The sequence below is a fragment of the Phlebotomus argentipes genome, unplaced genomic scaffold (genome assembly GCF_947086385.1).
Source record: "Phlebotomus argentipes unplaced genomic scaffold, Phlebotomus argentipes genome assembly contig_17, whole genome shotgun sequence".
NCBI classification, from domain to species: Eukaryota; Metazoa; Arthropoda; class Insecta; order Diptera; family Psychodidae; genus Phlebotomus; species Phlebotomus argentipes.
The window spans coordinates 244,156-261,807 of NW_026776166.1; the positions used below are offsets into that span (position 1 = coordinate 244,156).

The 17,652-nt window shown below is 40.3% G+C and overlaps 2 protein-coding genes across 3 annotated transcripts in view; one reads left to right on the top strand and one right to left on the bottom strand.

The window, feature by feature from the left end:
• The window catches only part of LOC132256767 (protein furry), a 40,859-nt gene that overhangs the window by 19,535 nt on the left and 3,672 nt on the right, over positions 1-17,652 (top strand). Inside the window, exons 15-29 of the mRNA XM_059753314.1 lie at positions 8,436-8,555; positions 8,665-8,798; positions 9,010-9,108; positions 11,223-11,357; positions 11,440-11,608; positions 11,713-11,815; positions 11,892-12,027; positions 13,021-13,971; positions 14,536-14,680; positions 14,763-14,900; positions 15,102-15,223; positions 15,394-15,807; positions 16,474-16,612; positions 16,787-16,956; positions 17,038-17,514. Of these exons, the coding sequence (XP_059609297.1) occupies positions 8,436-8,555; positions 8,665-8,798; positions 9,010-9,108; positions 11,223-11,357; positions 11,440-11,608; positions 11,713-11,815; positions 11,892-12,027; positions 13,021-13,971; positions 14,536-14,680; positions 14,763-14,900; positions 15,102-15,223; positions 15,394-15,807; positions 16,474-16,612; positions 16,787-16,956; positions 17,038-17,514 (3,452 nt within the window). The remainder of the gene's footprint in view (positions 1-8,435; positions 8,556-8,664; positions 8,799-9,009; positions 9,109-11,222; positions 11,358-11,439; positions 11,609-11,712; positions 11,816-11,891; positions 12,028-13,020; positions 13,972-14,535; positions 14,681-14,762; positions 14,901-15,101; positions 15,224-15,393; positions 15,808-16,473; positions 16,613-16,786; positions 16,957-17,037; positions 17,515-17,652) is intronic.
• LOC132256662 (uncharacterized) lies at positions 437-2,900 on the bottom strand. Of its 2 annotated transcripts, none has more exons than XM_059753152.1 (6): positions 2,717-2,900; positions 2,349-2,458; positions 2,133-2,251; positions 1,269-1,378; positions 968-1,028; positions 437-771 (listed from the first exon to the last, which is right to left on the bottom strand). In XM_059753152.1, exons 1-6 carry the CDS (start codon positions 2,851-2,853, stop codon positions 619-621), a joined length of 690 nt encoding a protein of 229 aa, XP_059609135.1. In that variant the 5' UTR covers positions 2,854-2,900; the 3' UTR covers positions 437-618. The 2 variants fall into 2 exon arrangements, with proteins under 2 accessions (XP_059609135.1, XP_059609136.1); XM_059753153.1 differs by having other exon boundaries at positions 961-1,028.

Below are 17,652 nucleotides of genomic sequence, written 5' to 3' on the forward strand. Positions count from 1 at the left end.
TCACGTTCTGTATTTTTTAAGTTCCCAGTGGACACAATTTTCTGACGTATTATTTGCTTATGAATGACGACTGATTAGGAAAAAGTGTGGGACAGATTTAACTGAGTTTGGGTGTTAATTTAAATAGCATAATTTCTGCTTACCCTGAAATCTGTTTTGTGTTGTTGTCATCTCGTAATGAAAGCTCCTCCACTGCTCGCTTTGTCCCTTCAACTAGCTCAGAACTCGTGCTATTTGCTATGCATGAACTGTGTAATGCAATGAGAGGACTTCAATGAAATGTGACCAGCAAAGCGCACTCATCTTTCCTTGTCTCCAGAAGTTTCCCAAAGTTTCCATTGTATTGAGTTATTGCATGAAAAGTCCAAGTGCAAATGTTCGAAGATGGAGTTTACAATGAAAGAAAATATGTTGATAAACTTTCTCTTGAACCCCTTTTATATTCTCTCATTGTCAGATACTTTTATGTACATAAATTTGTTATAATAAAATAAAATTTACATTTATCAATGCTTGGAAAGTCATGCACTGAAGATGCACTCATGATGCAGAGAAACCAAGCATACAGCCATTGAATTTACTAATGTTCTCTTGTCACTAAACTCTTCTTTGAAACACTCAACACGCCTCTGCTCGTGTGGGCTTTAGGCCTATTTTATTTGATGTTCGTTGTGAGGAATCGAAGTTCGTGGGCATCAGTAAATGATTCATTTCTTGCAATGATTCGCCGTCTTGATGCTGTTGAACCGGTACTTCTAACGTATTCAGAAACTGCAAGAGGCAGAAAGAGTTGAGAGTGGCATTAAATAGACGTCCTTTTGTCACGCGGAATTTGCACAAGAGCTTATTTTTGGGATTAGGACGTGACGGGGAAAGTAAAGAATTCTACTTAATCTGCTTGTATCTGCCTAAATTCCGCATAATCACATCCTGTATCACATTTCTCATATTCTTAATTACCTGTTACCTGTGTATTAGCTTCTTGGCGATGCTGAGACACTCTCTTGAACATCCCAACGAGAGCTTTTCTGTTGTATTATTGCAATGAGTTTTTTTTTGTGTGAGTGTGCGTTTTTTGGCATTTTCCACAAATTCGTCGGAGAAAAGTGAGCAAGAAAGAGAGGAAATTAGATAGATAAATGAGTATGAAATTAAGGGCACTAAGCCACCCTCGACGTCAAGTGTAATTACACGCAATATTTCGTATGCTTTAGTGTGTAATTATTTTTTCTATATCTTTTTGGTAAACACAAGTGCTATTGACTCACCTGAAATTTTGCCCACTGACGCAGTACAGAGCGAAGTTAATACCGAAATTCGTGATGAAGAACAGCCAGCTGTAGTATTGAATAACTATCGTGGTTTTCGTTGGCGCTGTCTATGGAAGATAAGGGATGTTTTTCACACAACGTGTTTTGATGTGGAAAATGTTATTGGTCATTGTAGAGAGCATAACATAAATTTCTAACGCGAATAATTTGCATTGCAAACATTGATAATATTCGCGGTATTTTAGGTATTTGTGCAGTTTCCCAATTTCTTCGCTTTATTAAATTTCATGGGAAAATAAATAGTAACATTGTGTACGTTGAAAAACATTGTATTCACAAGTAAAAATATTTGTGAGGGTTTATTTCTACATTTATTAAATCCACTGAGGATTGTTTTATTAAAAGACTCCCTTTTCGAAATTGTAATGGGAAAAGCGTTATTTCCACCAATTTTAGGGGAATGTGAGTTAAATTGAAAGAAATGTTGGACGCAATTTGCACGCTACACGACAATTTATTCCCACTAATCTCTCGTTTTTTTTAGGATTAGAGGGCAAATTTCTTGTGTTAATTTGTAATCAACTCAATTCCCAAAAGTATTGTTTATCACGTTCAACCAGATGCAACAGAAAAAAACGTCTGGGAAAGTCGTAACAAAGATTGTAAAAACTTTAAGGACGTGAACTTCCGCAATAAACACAAACGGTTTTCAAGCAAATTTCAGTGAAACTCGTGTCAAAATCCAATTTTATAGCGCGCCCTTCGGCATGGATACTTTTGTGTATTGTTTTTGATTAGAAAAAATTCTACGGATTTTCTAGAGTTCGATGCTCTCATTAATTAGAGTGAAATCCCTCTTACCTCGATGTATGCACGGACTCTCATCACATAACTGGGTAGATTGAGACAAACGAACACTGTTGACACCATGAGGAGCATTTTGGTGACTTTAATTTGTGAATTGGCGACTCGATGCTTTGCTGGAATACAGAAGATGATTTTTTTTGACGTTGAGAGTCGTTAGACACTGTAATGATGCTGCTGGTGTATTAATTCAATTATAAAGTACACTCTCACTTGATCTCTGATGAAGCGAAACAGTGACGCTGTTGTGCCCGTTTGGGTGAATACAGTGTTGATGGTTGGAGTGGGACTTTCGGAAATCATGCAGTGAACTGCTGCCCTGTCTGTTGGGGGTGGCGAAAAAGGGGTGGAAGAGAACAAACAAGACATTAGGTACACAAGTCATGTGGAAAGTGCCAATGACTTATGGGTGTCGTAAAAATGATAGAAGGCATTTCATGAAAAATTAATTGTCGTCTTTGCAATTGCCCATAATGGCTTTATGGCAGTGGAGGATGTTATTTTGATTACTGTAATTACACATAGGTTGATATCTCTTTATGTTTGCCTAATGCATATATAATGTGGGAGAATTGTATTACCTCTTCTGAATTGTCATACTCCTTCGCACGCCTGCTACTTTCCATACAGTGAATCCCGTAAAAGAATTCAATATCACAATAGCAGTGAAAGGAACGACGAAGACAATGACGGTGTCGATGTAGTTGAAAACCGTCATGTGTCCCTAAAACAATGAGCAGAAGCATTGCTTTAAAATTTGGTTCTCTGGGGGGGAAAAAAAGAGATACAAAATCATTCTGTGCCTTTGAAATCTTCAATGTCACAGGAGTTTGCAAAAGTTCAGATTGTTCAGAAGTTTACACTCATTCGAGTTGACATAATTTCACTCACTCTTCTGTGAACCTCATGAATGAATATTTTATCCCAAAATGTTAGTCATGCGGATCAAACAGTGATTGTGACGCAAGTGTGTATGCGCTGCATATATAGATTGATAAGAATATATTCTGTGTTTCTTAAGCAAAACATAAACGTGACAGCAATGCAAATTATAAGGGCGCATGCAAGTGACACTGTTGCAGCGACAAATTCATATCGTATGCACTCGTTCGTGTGATTCTCGTTACACAGGGTATATATTTCGAATTAGTGCATACTGAGAATGAAAAGTTTATGTTTGATTTGATTAACTGCGGCTTGAATGTGATATACGATGAAATTGATGTTTGATTATGCTTTTAGTGTTGACAGAGAATAATCTGTGAGTGACATGTTATTAAATATAACAAATCATTACATTGCATATTTGAGAAGAGCGAATAAAAGAACTTAATTCCCATTCTGAATATTTCACGAAGAATTTCATGCTTGCAAAGGATTTATTTATTCACACACTCTATGTGCGCCTTTAATTAATAACGAATGAAACATTTTGTGCCCTAAGCTCTATTGAATGGGGAAAAATGATAGTGAATTCATATAAACTGGAAAATCAAACGAATGAAAAATCAATGTTATTTTGATGATGGAAAAGAAACAAGCAAATCGGATTTGTCATGCTTTTTCCAATTATTGTGATATTTCTGTATTTATCTGAAGTTATTAAAAAGCGCATCAAGCTTTAAGGATTTTATCACATGACACGTCGTGGGACTTTCGTGCGAGAATTCAGTACAATGTCTTAAACGTTGTCTATTGTATGTTTATATTAAGATTCAAGGGATTCATACAGTTTTACGTAGAAGTTGTAAGAAATGTCTTTGTATTTTAAATATTATTCTATGACATTCTAAAAGATTGTTAACATTTATATCTTTCGATGTAATAGGACTTTCTTATGAATTTCCGTTGGATTATCGTATGACATTCGGTATTTAACACACTTTAACATAAAATTTAGCACTTTTAAAGTAAGGGAATCAAAATCAATAGAAATTTATTTTTGTGGGCTACAAAGGTTAAAAGTTAAGAACCGTTGGCAAAGAAGGATCGTCTCTGCTATTATATAATTAATGTGTTGGGTCACCCCAGAAAGGTTTCGCATTATTTTTAGCTGTAAAAGTACGTGAAAATATATAGATAGAGGAACTTTCTAAAGTGTATTTGCATTGATGAGACAAAGGTTCTTTCCACCTTAGAAGGTCCGCAGATTGAAAAAGAAGCCATAAATATTAGAGAGAGATTGGAATGTTTTGAAGGGAAAGTTTTGGGAAGTCACAAAGATGAAACAATTGGTTTGGCTTGTCAGATGCAAATATTGAACTTGTCAATCAATCGAAATTGCCCTAATTTTGGGAAATAACTCAAAAATACATCAGTCGGTATTAATGATAAAGTAAATTTCACACAAAAGTCACGGGGCGAAATTTCATCAATTTGCTTTAATTAAAGCATCATTGGATTGTGCAATAAACAGATATCGAGAAATATCATCTGAATTGCAATCTGGCAGAAAATAATTATCAATATTTCAAAATATAATTTGTATTGGCAATATTTCATTTGCATTCTAAGGCGGTTTATTGAGATTTTTTTTCTCATTTTGTGTATCTTGTGTTGAAAATTAACTTGTTGATCTGTTTATTTTGTACTCTCTTCCGCTCGACAACATCTGTGTTGTCTTTCGACCCCATTATCCTCAAGTATTACGTATTAATATGCCGTGATAGTCATAAAAGAACTTAACACTGAGCGCTCATGAGAACATATTTGTGTGATCCTGTTGAGCGAATGATGGATTGGGGCAATCCGAGTCTAATAATGCCAATTTAATCTAATTTCTTGGGTGGGATCTTGTAACTTTCTCAATATTGTACATCTCTTGGTAGTTAAGCACAAGGGAATGATTGTCTCCGCCCATTTGTTCAAATCAGCATAAAGGCAAGAAGTTTCCCTGGCGAAATTGAGATGTGAAGTGTGCGATAGGGAGAATTTTGGCCCACTTGGAGAGGGATTAGAAATGATTTTCATCTGTGTGACACTTCATACATATTACATCCTGTGGATAATTTGAACTTGTCGTGATTGTGAGATGGAAATTGGAAATATTTTCTCCCTGTGCTTCATTTCCTTTTAGTGCTCCTCTGATTATCATACGAAGGGGTGTTCCGGTGGATGTTGATGAAAATTTCATTCTTAAAGCCGGAGTGTGTGTGTCTTATCACACACCGGAGGAGTGCAAATTCTGTGCGGCCACATTGAGAAGATATTGAAGGTTAAAGTGAAAAGATGCGGGGTGGGTTTAGTTTTTGGTAGGTTATGAATAAAGTTTTGCTAATCTTCACCTATAACGTGTCCTTATAGGTTTATGTGGATTAATACGTTATGATATGGGGTGAATTTCGGTATGGTGCGTGTGTGTGGGTTCCCACCGTCTAATACATCCTATTATATCATTTTCCCCTTGAGTGTGGAGCATCAACATATTGTGGATTACAACGCAAGGAGGAGAGATATGCTGTACGTTCTCATGGGCGGGATGTGTATTAGGAAAAAGGAAAGCTGATTTCTCGTGGTGTGATATATTATATTTCACTCACTTTGTATTCCTCTCGTACATCACAAATTGTGGTGTTGAGTCGTTCGGAAAATTGTGGGCTGGCAAACATAATGAATGGGGCGCTGTGAATGCCACCCAAAAGTGTCAGACCGCAGAGAACGATTTTTGCTCTCTTCACGGTGCACATTGTTTGTCTTTTTAATGGATAGAGCACAGCTATGAAGCGCTCCACTGTGAATGCCACCACAAACCACACGGAGAGGAAGCTGCACAGACCGCTTAGATATGTGAAGGTTTGGCAAAAGATGTTGCGATTGGTGAGGTTCACATCGACAAAGTTCAGCCACGATATGAAGAGTCCGATGAGGAAGCATGTATCGCTGACACCGAGAGCCGCGAGATAGTAGCTGGACGAGAGCTTTCGCAGCTTTGTCTTGCAGAACACCAGCACGGACAGCATATTGCCGATACTTCCCGTGAACACAAGGATGGGCGTGTAGTAGGTGATGAGGAAGTCGCCAATTCCTTCGGCAACACTGAGTATTGTGGATGATGGCGACTGGACAATGGTGTCATTTGCATATGACTCGTTCGTGGGGTTCAATTGGGTGGTGGTGGAGCCATAGCCGTCCGCCGCCACTGTGTACAAACTATACAATTGCCCGAGCGATGTGCCGTTATCGACGGCAATATCCATTGTTGTGGTCCAGAAGAAGGACCCCTCGTCACGGATTTGGGGCTTAATTTCGGACTGGCGAGTGGTTTTTTATCAATGTCACTCGTAATGGCGAATTATATTCATTGTCATCCACTATCATGTCACCCACTGGCCATTTCGCACAATGTTGATAAATTCTCAAATACCTCTGACAGTAATTTATGTAAATTCCATTTCAATAGCTCACTTGCCACTGGGCCTCAATGCGCACAGAACACTTATTCAAATTACATAGTTGTATTATTCGGCGAGGCTTTTTGTGCTAAGCTTTTATCACTGGGGATATTGATTTGGATTAGAGCGTCCACTGCGATATTTTCTTCACATTCAGGGGTTTTTTTTATATTCTCAGCAGCAAGCATAAATTGCAAGGGAGTAACATCACGGTTAAAATTGCTCTGCAAAAAGAGCTGTCTTAAATCACACTCATTATCCACAATTTCACTTAAGATTGAGTGAAGAAAGCCTCAAGTGGGTGTTGAAAATGCACAAATTTGTCTCAGTCGATGGATTTGTTGGGCCAGATGGTGTGAAGTATCCAATTTGGGTGTTGCGTTTGAATGGTGTCCTCGCGAAAGCCGCGACAGGACGAAAAGGGCTCGACGGGGAGCGTCTGCACTGAATCGTGGTCATAGAAAGACTGAATGAAAGTTCTGCTGGCGCACTCATGTTTACTCTTGAGGGTTGAACTGTGAGACAGTGTGAGATGCGCCTCTGCGTTGGTATTTTCCCTATTTTTCCCCAATCACTGAACTCAATGGTGATGTAGGAAAGCCAATTTGCAGAAAGTGTACGCTTTTCCACTGGGATTTTACCATGTTAAACCGGTGAAAATGAATTTGCAGTACAGATATTACCTTGCATATACGAAAAAAATGGTTTTATACCAATGATTTCGTGAAATTTCCATAGAATTAACATTTTCGCAAAAGGGATGAGAATGAATACGGCGAGCATGAGCTGAGATTTAAAAAGTGTAGATATTTATCGTGGTGCATTTGTCTGAAGCATAGCATTTTTCACGTCCACTTTCTCAGCCATTTCCAAGGCGAAGACATAATGAGGAGGAATTGCAGATGAAACTATATATGCAATGAAGATGTAAATATTTTTCCGCACGCGCTTCGCTGCAGCAGATGTATAAAGTTTGGTATGTCACGCGGTGATTTACACTCTCGAGATTCAATTAGATCTCATAAACTTGCATCTTCATTATTACTTTTATCAGTTTCTGTGTGCAAAACTTACTTCATACTTGTTCGATCAATCTTTTTTCAAACCTTGGTATCTAATAGTGGTAAATGGAGTGAAAAGTTGTCCTCAGAAATTAATTGAAAGAAAATAGACACGCAGAAGAGCAGAAGGGATCAATAAACTATGTACTTTAGGGGATGGTTTACGTAAGAATTCATTATCACATGGTTATTCCAGTGAGGTCGTGCTGTGCTGATGCACATAACGTGATACTCTTCTAATTAAAAGGTGTGCAAAGTTAATTTTGATAAAGCGACAGGTGTCTGCACTACTTTTTCTTACTTATGCATCAAGATCTTCTGCTTTTTGCGCTGAATACAGTTAACAGGAGCTTTTAAGGGCATTTTGTTGGACTTGTATGTAGGAAGTTTGGAGTAAAATTTACATAATATGTTGTAAATCGTGTGAAATTTTGCTGTAAATATTAAAAAATAATTTAATTTGATTTACTGAAGCAATTTTACTAAAGCTTCTTGAGAAGTTTGCATTTTTGAACGGGCAAATTGGAGTGAAATGATATTTTTTGGCAATTGTTCAGAAATAACATTTCAGGCAAATTGAATTGGTTAGCAAAGGATGATTGAATTTCAATTGGAACTAAGGCTGACGGGGAAGGTTAAAAGGAAAGGGGTGAAAGCGGAATTATTGATGAATTTGACACCTTTAAAGGGAAATTGCATGGAGTCTTTGATGATTTATTTGCCTCACGGATATTGGCAATTAAGAGCTTAGCGGTGATGAAATGAGTGAATAAATCAAGTCGCGTAATATTATTATTACTATAACTGTGTCGTGTGATACATTTTAGTGGTGTTTTGTCTTGTTTCAGACGAGGAACGATTGGGCACTTTGGATGCTCTCCTGAGCAATGCTTACTGCCGATCGCAGATGTTTCTCTCGAAGCAAATGGCACAATTGCGTCCCGAGCTGACGATGCCCATGTTTTCTGGTAAGAATATCACGAGTGTTTACAATCTATATTACACTATAATCGTGGCACATTGGCCTAATTGACGTCATTTAATTGAAAATTCGCCCTTGTCACTTGCACTTGTCAGAGATTACTCATCGCTTTCAAACGGCCAGAGCGGAAGTTCGAGTGTCTCTTCTGCAGTGTCTTCTGCCGTGGCTGGAGAATGTGGAACTTGTTGCCGCAAGTGTTCCGCCAGCCACACCACTGTCCTACATCATGGTAAGTGGGGATTTTGCCTTATCAGAAGGAGGACTGATTTTGTGCGCCACAGAAAAATTTCAGTTGTGGAAGAATGGAGAAAAATCTTGGTTAAGCGATATTTGATTTTCAATTCTGTGGCGACATTGAGGAGAAAATGTAGGAGTTTGGCGGATATTAAACCGCGCGGTGTGCTTCAAATATTTCTATTTATAATGCGATTGGCTTTCAGTACTATCCGGATACTGGCAATAAAGGACGTCGTGAAGGTTCGGGATCCACTGAAGCCACAGAGATGATATTGAATAATCTGTTCTACATCACAGTGAAGGTATTGTGCAGATTGGAATATCTTATCATAAATTATGTGTCACAAGCGTTAATTCCTCTGATAATAATCAACATATTAAATTGCACAAACTGGGAGATTAATGGAAAGGGAATTAAGATGCCTGAGTACCGAAATTCATGCATTGAATTTAATTATCTTCACCATTGTCTTGACATATTAACACAATTATGTCACCTGAGAAGGCTTAATAGGGTGTGAATAGGTGAAAATCGCGGCGAGAGAAATTCATTAGAAGAATATTTGTAATTAATTTTTTTTTCTCAACTTTCACGGAATTTTGAATTTAAAATAAACTTTGCTGACATTCTTGCGATTTCTCATATTATTCTTCTTTTCTGTGCCACTGCCAAAATTGAGGGTGAAAAGCTTTTTCTCGTTTCTCGCTCTTCGCTTTTTCCGGAAGACACAGAGTGTATGAGTGTGCAAAAGTTTGGCTTTTTTGCCTGTCAGCTGATTTAAATTTGGGCATTGTAACAAATTCATTTCAAAATTTCAGCCCCTGTGAAATACTTTTTACCCAGTTGAGAGTTGGAGAAATTACATTAATGCTTTCTTGTGGATTAAAGGGTGTGAAATTTTAATTTTCCTGCCGACAAGAGCGGTAATATTTTAATGACTTGGGATTATGTAAAAGATTACTTGTGTGAGATTGCGAATTGAGGCTTTTGCGGAGATAGTTTGGAGATTCTAAATTGTGTAACTTTTTAATAAGAAACAATGTTGACGCTATCGTGTTACGGAATCTTTGACTCCCTTTTAGGCATTTTCGCCTGTGATAAGACCTTTGCTCTGTGATTGCTGAAGGGGAAGAAGTTGCCCATAAAACACCCACGAAGAAGTTGGAAGATATGGAATTAAAAAATTGTTGAGTGCGTGGTTGTGAAAAATTGAATGACCGAGAAAAAAAGAAATATTTTCCATTCCTTTATCCTTGCTCAAATAAGATTGCGGCATGTTTTTTCTTCTCTCCTCTTCTTCCATCGCTTCGGTGGTTTGAGATTCAACGACAGAGTGTTTAATTTTCTCAAACCTAATATCCTATTGAATTAGAAATGTGTTCAAGTTCAATCCCAGCAGAATGAAATATTTATAGCCTGAATTGAAGAGGGACAAAATCGAAAAGAAGTGAATCTCACAAGTAGTTGAAGTGCGGGTGTTTCTCAATTCTGTCTCTGCATTATATTATACATTTAAGTGTTCTTTTGGGTTATTGAATATTTCACGGTATAAAAGGACACTTATTGAATGTGAGATCAATAAGAAAAGGTCGTCGAAAGTAGCGTGTTTCTTTCTCCGCCAATAATTTTTCATCTCTCTTTATTCACATAAAAATCTGTTATTAAAAATTTTCTTGCTTGTATAATTGGGAGAATATTGTAACTAAAATATGCATTTCCAATTATTTTAAATGATGAAAATGTTGTAAAATTTTCATTACTCTTTGCCGAAGACTTTGCCTAAATTTCCTGTGGTTCTGTGAAAATCCACTGAAGACTGTTGATGCATTTTATGGCATATTGGCTGCTTGGTGTTGTGGAAAATAGTGGGAGTTGAAAGTAATTTTCAACTTTGATAGTCTAGAGCCAAATGCAATTTTATTGCATACATATTTTAAGTATAAAGGAAGAAAATTACATCTTGCCGAGCTCTGACGAGGTAGAAAAGCTTTTGGGGGCGTTTTTTCTTCATATTCTCTTCGTTATCCTGGATTGGAATCTCAAATGTAATTAGATATTTCGAGGAAGCATTCCAGGTTTTATCGACTCTACATATTTCCAGCGCAAGTCTTGGAATTCTGCCATTAATTGCTTTGTCTTTTGAAGATGAAAAGCAAGAATTTTTCAGTCTACTTGCCAAGTGTTCAAGATGTGTAATATTTTTTTTTCCTGGAAATATAAGTCTCTTTTAACCCTCAAAAGTGCTGGGAAAGATTGTAAGCTTAGCCGGCAAGTGTGATGCGATTGTCGCTGCTCTCTTCGCGAGGGTTGAAAGCGCGACTTGTTGTGATGTATGAAAATGCGAGAGAATGCTTTGTCATTGTTGTCATTCCAATACTGATTTAATTTACTCCAGCACTTTACCGTCTTCTTCAGTTTGCAGATTCGCACTCGAGAGACATTGAGGAGCTTTGGGGCACGCTGTGCCAATTCTGGCAGAATAATCTCAAAGTGATTCTACGATATCTGGTTATCATCTCAGGCATGGCGCCAACGGAACTTCTGCCATACGTGAGTATTGGATTTCAGTGAAGAAAAAAAAAGTGAAAAGATTCGTCGTCTGCCGATGCTAATTGAAAAATTACTACGCCAGGCAAAGAGGGTGGCTCTCTATTTGGCCAGAACGTGCCCCAATCGGCTGCTCGATGAGCTAATGGCAGAATTGCAAATTGTGGAAACACTTAATTGCCTCATCGAGCGCACTGAAACACCCCCGTTTTATCGATTGACCAGCATGAGGAAGGCATCGAGTCACTCAGACGGTAAAATATTGTGGCTTGTGTGAAGAATGCGTGTTTGATTTGCACATGTGATCCATTGGGATGATTTTTGCTAATCCGAAGTAATTTTTTTTCCGCCACTTCAGGCCAAGCGACAGGCGCTAATGACGCGCGCTTGCAGGAATTGGCCGTGGAGAAGGGGACAATCCACACGAAGCGCCACAGTGGAGAGGATCCAATTAAGACAGGGTGAGTTTGTGCGAAATACAAGAAATTGCCACTGCGAATGCTGTTGATTGATGTTCTTTAATTGTTCAACTTGCAGAACTTGCAAATCCGACAGCGGCCTGAGATCCTTCTCCACGGGCTACAGACCGCCGCGAGGCAGTGACAAGATCCGTGCTGCATCGGGACCGTCAATTCTGCCCAGGCCAGAAGATGTTATCCCAAATGAACCAGAGGTATGTGAAATTACTCCACACAACATCCCACGCGTGCTTCTGCTGAGTGAGAGATTAAGCATTAAATTTTCATTCCAAGCAACGCAAAGCGCAATTCATCACTTAAATTTTAAACCCCAGAATGAGAAATCTTGCAAATCTCTCTCTTCTCTCTCTCTCTCTCTCGTCATTCCATATAAATTTATTGCGAAATGAGGGCAAGGAGAGAGGCAATTTTTTTTCTGCTTCTCCACAAAAGAAGATTACGACGGGTAAATTGAAAGACTATTTGTTCTTCTCCTGTCTTCCATTCTTATCTGGTGAGGCACGCATTTATCTACAGATACCTGTTTATATTTTCATATATAATTCACGTATAAATTCCTCAAAGTCATGGTTTTTCAATATTGAATGCGATATGAAGAAGAAAAACTCAACTTGGCCTTCTGCCTATGTTAACTGTTGCAATGGAAAAATTGTTTCTAAGCTGAAGTTGTGAATATTTTGAGATAAACAGGAAGAAGATAAGTTTTGACGTGCGTGTGTCAGATAAATTGGCTTAGAAATAGCCCCAGAACGTCAATATAGAGCTCCCAATGCGATATTACCACTAACTTTGCTTCAATTTTATCACATGCAAAATCGTGAGTGCTTAAAGGGGCAAAATATTTAATTGTTTCTGTAATAACTGCAATCAAAACACAAAAATCTTCTACACTTTTTTGATTAGAATTCGTGAAGAGAATTTTAATGACGATTTCAGAGAAAATTGGGACAATTGTGTTTGCTTTCGAATGGTTAAAGATTCGAATATTGCAACACATTTACATTACCCGTGCTTTTCAATTTAATTCAACCGACATGGGAAACCTAAATCTTCTCTGCATTTTGATTCCCTTGCGCCCTTTTAGCTCGTTAAGTGGCTTTTTTGCATCACTAAAGCACTTTTCCCTTTTATTGTGGACTTTTCTCATTTGCCCTGTAAATGGATGTCGCCGCATGTTTATATTGCAGTTGACACAGGATGAGGGATTCGAGCTGAGATCGAGTGCCGCTCCGACTGCGCCTCATCCGCTGCCCATGCCCGAGTATGGCGGCTATTTTGCGCCGCTGACGGAGTTTTTGCCGGACATGAGCTTGCCTATTAGTGGCTTTCATCGCTGCAACGTGGCGGTGATGCTCTTGACAGACATCGTCGTTGATGGCATTCCCAGCATTGATTGGACACTGCATATTCCGCTGATGATGCACATTCTCTTCCTCGGACTCGACCATACGCGGCCCATTGTCAGGGATCACTGCAAGCAGCTGCTGCTGAATTTGCTCGTGGTGTTGGCCGAGCACAGTGACCACTTGAGTGTGGCGCGGATTCTGCTGAACAGTGAAACTGTGCGACTCGGACTGGGAATTACTGTGCCAACTTTGCCGGTGATTCTGCACAACTTCACTGAACCGGATCAGGAATTCGACAGTTATCTGTTTGGGCCGCTGGTGCCGCCTGTGGGTGTTCCAGCGGTGCTGCCGAGTGGCGGAGCGCCGCCGGAGAACTACGAAGTGCCGCTGATTGTGACAGAGGAGAATGCTCCGCCCCAGCCGGGCCCATCAATGCCCACGGCTCACGTGATCAAGAGTCTTGTGCACTTCTTGTCGCGTGGCTCATGCCAGCCGTTGTGGAACTATGAGGACATCACCGCGAAATTGTGGACTATTAAGTCAGCGGAACAGCTCACGTGCTTCCTGCATCACATACTCAAAGTCTTCTCGGACAGCTATCCATTGGCACGGATATCCGAGCGATGGGCACAAACTGCTCTGCAACTTGGCCTTAGTTGCTCCTCACGCCACTACGCTGGCAGGAGTCTTCAGGCGTTCCGCGCTCTCAATGTGCCCATCAATTCACGCATGCTGTCTGACATTCTATCACGCCTGGTGGAAACTGTGGCGGAACAGGGCGAGGATATGCAGGTAAACAGCAATACATCAGTGTGTTGAATATTGAAGTTATTTCTCAGAAGAAATTTCCCATGAGCCCTCAAACTTAAAGACGTGATATTCGATGCAATATCAATACCAAAGACTCTCTCATTGCCAATTCTGAAGTCTCCTGAGCCGTGGCTCTGAGGGTGAGGCGAAATAGTGTGTATATTGGAGGGAAAACAAGCAGTAATCTATGGCTGTTGCCACTGAATTTGGCGCACACTACATTATACACCTTAAAGTGTATCGCAGGGACAAATTTAAGGGAGCATTAGAGATATTTTTACGAGTTTATTTTGTGCTTCTTTGCGATACTGCAGCCAAAGCAATTACTGTAAGCGCTTTTGGAGGGAAGAAAAATCGATATATACTCATCGAGACATGGATTTGCGTATGCTATAATTTTCAATTTGCATAAATTGCCGCTCGACAAGCGGGGTTTTGTGTGATGTTACAAAAGCCACTACAGAGAATTCCCTTTTGCTGCAACTTGCTGTAAATCAAGAGATATGCAATGCAATTAATAATATCTTGTATATCGATTCCTAAAAGGGTTACGTGACTGAATTGCTGCTGACTTTGGAAGCTGCTGTGGACAGTTTAGATTCTGACTTCAGACCACTGGACGTGATGAAGGATATTTTCAAGAGTACGCCCAACCTGAACAACAAGGATGGCACCAATATTGCAGCAGGTGGTTAGCTAATATTAATCAAGTACCTTTTGAATGGTCATTTAATGCTGGGTGCTTTGCTCTGGGGGATATTTTACACACATAGGAAAGAAGTCTCCCTCGGGCGTTCCTGGCTCACCGCTGACCACAAACTACTCGGTAAACCAGGGCCACACGAGAAGCACGAGTTATTCAGTGTCTTATTGCACACGTAAAACTTCATCGTCGCCCAACGATAAGCAGGGTGAGTGGGTTTTGAGTGGTGGAACTTGAGCTTTTTAATTAAATGCGACATAAATTATCACTCCAACCACCCACAATTTGCGGGTGTGTGTGTTTGTGTGTGAGAGGAGTTGGAAGGTGTTTGTTGCATGTTCTTGGTCGGGTGTGTGTATTTTTGCATTTAGCAGAGTGCACACTTGAAAGCGAAACTTGTTATTTTCAGTGGAGCTGAGAAACAGAGCAGCTGGTCTTGAGATGGAGCGAAGTGGTGGGAAATTCGGTTCATCCCTATCGAGATCAAGAAGTGCCCAAAGTTTGAAACATCTTGGAGATACTGGGACGCAAGTGAGTAAACTTTTTCCATATGTACACCTAAGTTGGACACTTGTGCGATGAGAGAGGCGAAGAAAAGGGGGGGAATGTAATATGAGTAGCACTTTCGGGACATTCTCTTATGATTGATGAGAGTTTCTCAACACTTTTATTTTTCTTTGATCTCCTCCACTCTTCGCCAGGATGATAAAATGACAATTTTGGCTCAACTATTCTGGCTGGCAGTGTCACTGCTCGAGAGTGACTATGAGCACGAATTCCTGCTGGCACTGCGTCTCCTCAGTCGTGTGCTTCATCGTTTGCCACTCGATCGCCCGGATGCACGTGACAAAGTCGAGAAGCTGCAGACACAGCTCAAGTGGACGGGCTATCCAGGTGTGCATGCTCTACTGTTAAAGGGATGCACTCACTCCTCCACCTACGAGCAGACCATCTCCGTCCTCTCGCAGTTCTCTCCGCTGCTCAGTCTGCCCGTGTGCGATCCCACGCAAAGCTGCGCTTTCCCGCTCAACGTCATCGCCTTGCTGCCCTACATGCTGCTCCACTACGAGGACGCCAATGAAGTGTGCGTCCGGAGCGCAGAGAATATCGCTCAGGTATGCTGAATATTTGCATACTTTCCAATTCCACCAACGAAATTATTTATAGATGTGGTTTAATGAACCACCGTTTGACGGAATTAATTATTTGTGGCAAAAAGAGAAGTCAAATCACGGATTCCTGACGTACATGGATGCAAATAGTGTGAAAAGTTTCCCATTTCGCACTATATCCAAACAAATTATTCACTGCTTTTACGTAACAACACTATCGTGTTTTTTTGCAGTGAGATTTGCGCGAAAGTTGAGTTGTTATTCGCATTCTGCACTTTTGGGGCACAATTTTGTAGTGCAGACTATTTATTTTTAAGTAACTGAAGAAGAATAAGGCGGGGCGTCAAAAGGGGCGTGTCGCTCATGTGGGCGGGGTTAAGAACCTCAACAGAAGAGAACAATAGAGAAATATGGTGTTATTCCCACGACAAAGTCGACAAAAAGCACATTTATTACTTCATATTTAACTCTTTATGATTCGGAACTTGTAAATGAGCTTCCCATGTTATGAATTCCATTGTGCAGGAGAGAGAATATGAGAATCATAAAATATGTCAGCCAGAGAGTGTGACGAAGTGTTGAGCGGAGCGAATGGAGAAAAAAAAAGTCCATTGAAAGTTTCCGTGAATGAGTGGGTGAATAAAAACGAGAAACGTTCGTAATTTGCAGGTTTCATCGGAATTGGGGTCGAAATTGGAGAATCTCGGCACGGTGATGATTCTGTACAGTCGTAAAACATTCAGCAAGGAGTCATTCCAGTGGACAAAATGCGTTGTAAAATATTTATATGACACTTATGCGCATATGGGTGAGTGTGAAATCCAATTTAAATTGCATCATGAATAGATTATAGTGTGAAATCATTCTCATTTTCCCACATTCAAGTTCGTGCCTTTTCTCTTTTTGGCTGCTTTATTGCCAGCATTTGTAGCAATTTATGTGTAAATTTGACCGTATCGCGCTACTAAATGTGTTCTTGCAGGACTCCACATGCTGGCATTCCTAATTGAGGTACTGGAGAAAGGCTGGCAACAAGTGCAATTGCAAGTGCTGAGTGTCCTCCACTGCATGCTACACTATATTGATCTATCGTCAGTTCAGGCCCAACCAATAAGTGCGGATTTGCTGCGAGTTGTCGCCAAATATTTGGATGTGAGTATTGTGAAGTAATGAACGCGTGTTCGGACTGCTTCAATGGGTGATTGTGGCGTGTGAAATGTCGGTAAATTGCAGAGCGCGCACTGGAAGGAGGCGATGAAAATTCTGAAATTGGTGGTTACACGGAGTTCCAGCCTTCAGGTGGTGCCGCAAGGACCGCCCGAGAACAAATCGTCGTCCTTCTTCATGCACAGCAGCTACAGCGACAGCGAAGTGTTCTACAAGAAAGAATTGGCGGGCAGAACGATGGATTTCACGTTCGATGTGTCGCAAACGCCCCTCATTGGGCGGCGGATTCTGCTGAAATCTGACTCGGACAGCGTTCAGTCGGCTTCTCAGGCGATGCAGAAGAATGGGCAGCAAAATGTTGGCTATTTGGTTCACGCCGGAACTCCAAATTCGCCGAGACGCAGCGCGAGTCTCTCGCCAGCGGACACAATTCCGCTGAGCGGCTGGAAGCGTCCGTGGATGTCACAGGGACGCGTGCGTGAGTGCCTAGTGAATCTCCTGACCACGTGTGGACAGCGTGTTGGCCTACCGAAGAGTCCATCGGTAAGTTTTCCTCACGCGCAATTCGATTCACTTGTTTATCTTGGCATGAAATTTATTGTGACTTGTGAGCGACGAAATAACAATTTAGGGATTCTTGTAAATAGGTTATTTTTTATGGTTTTTGTTCACATTCAACTA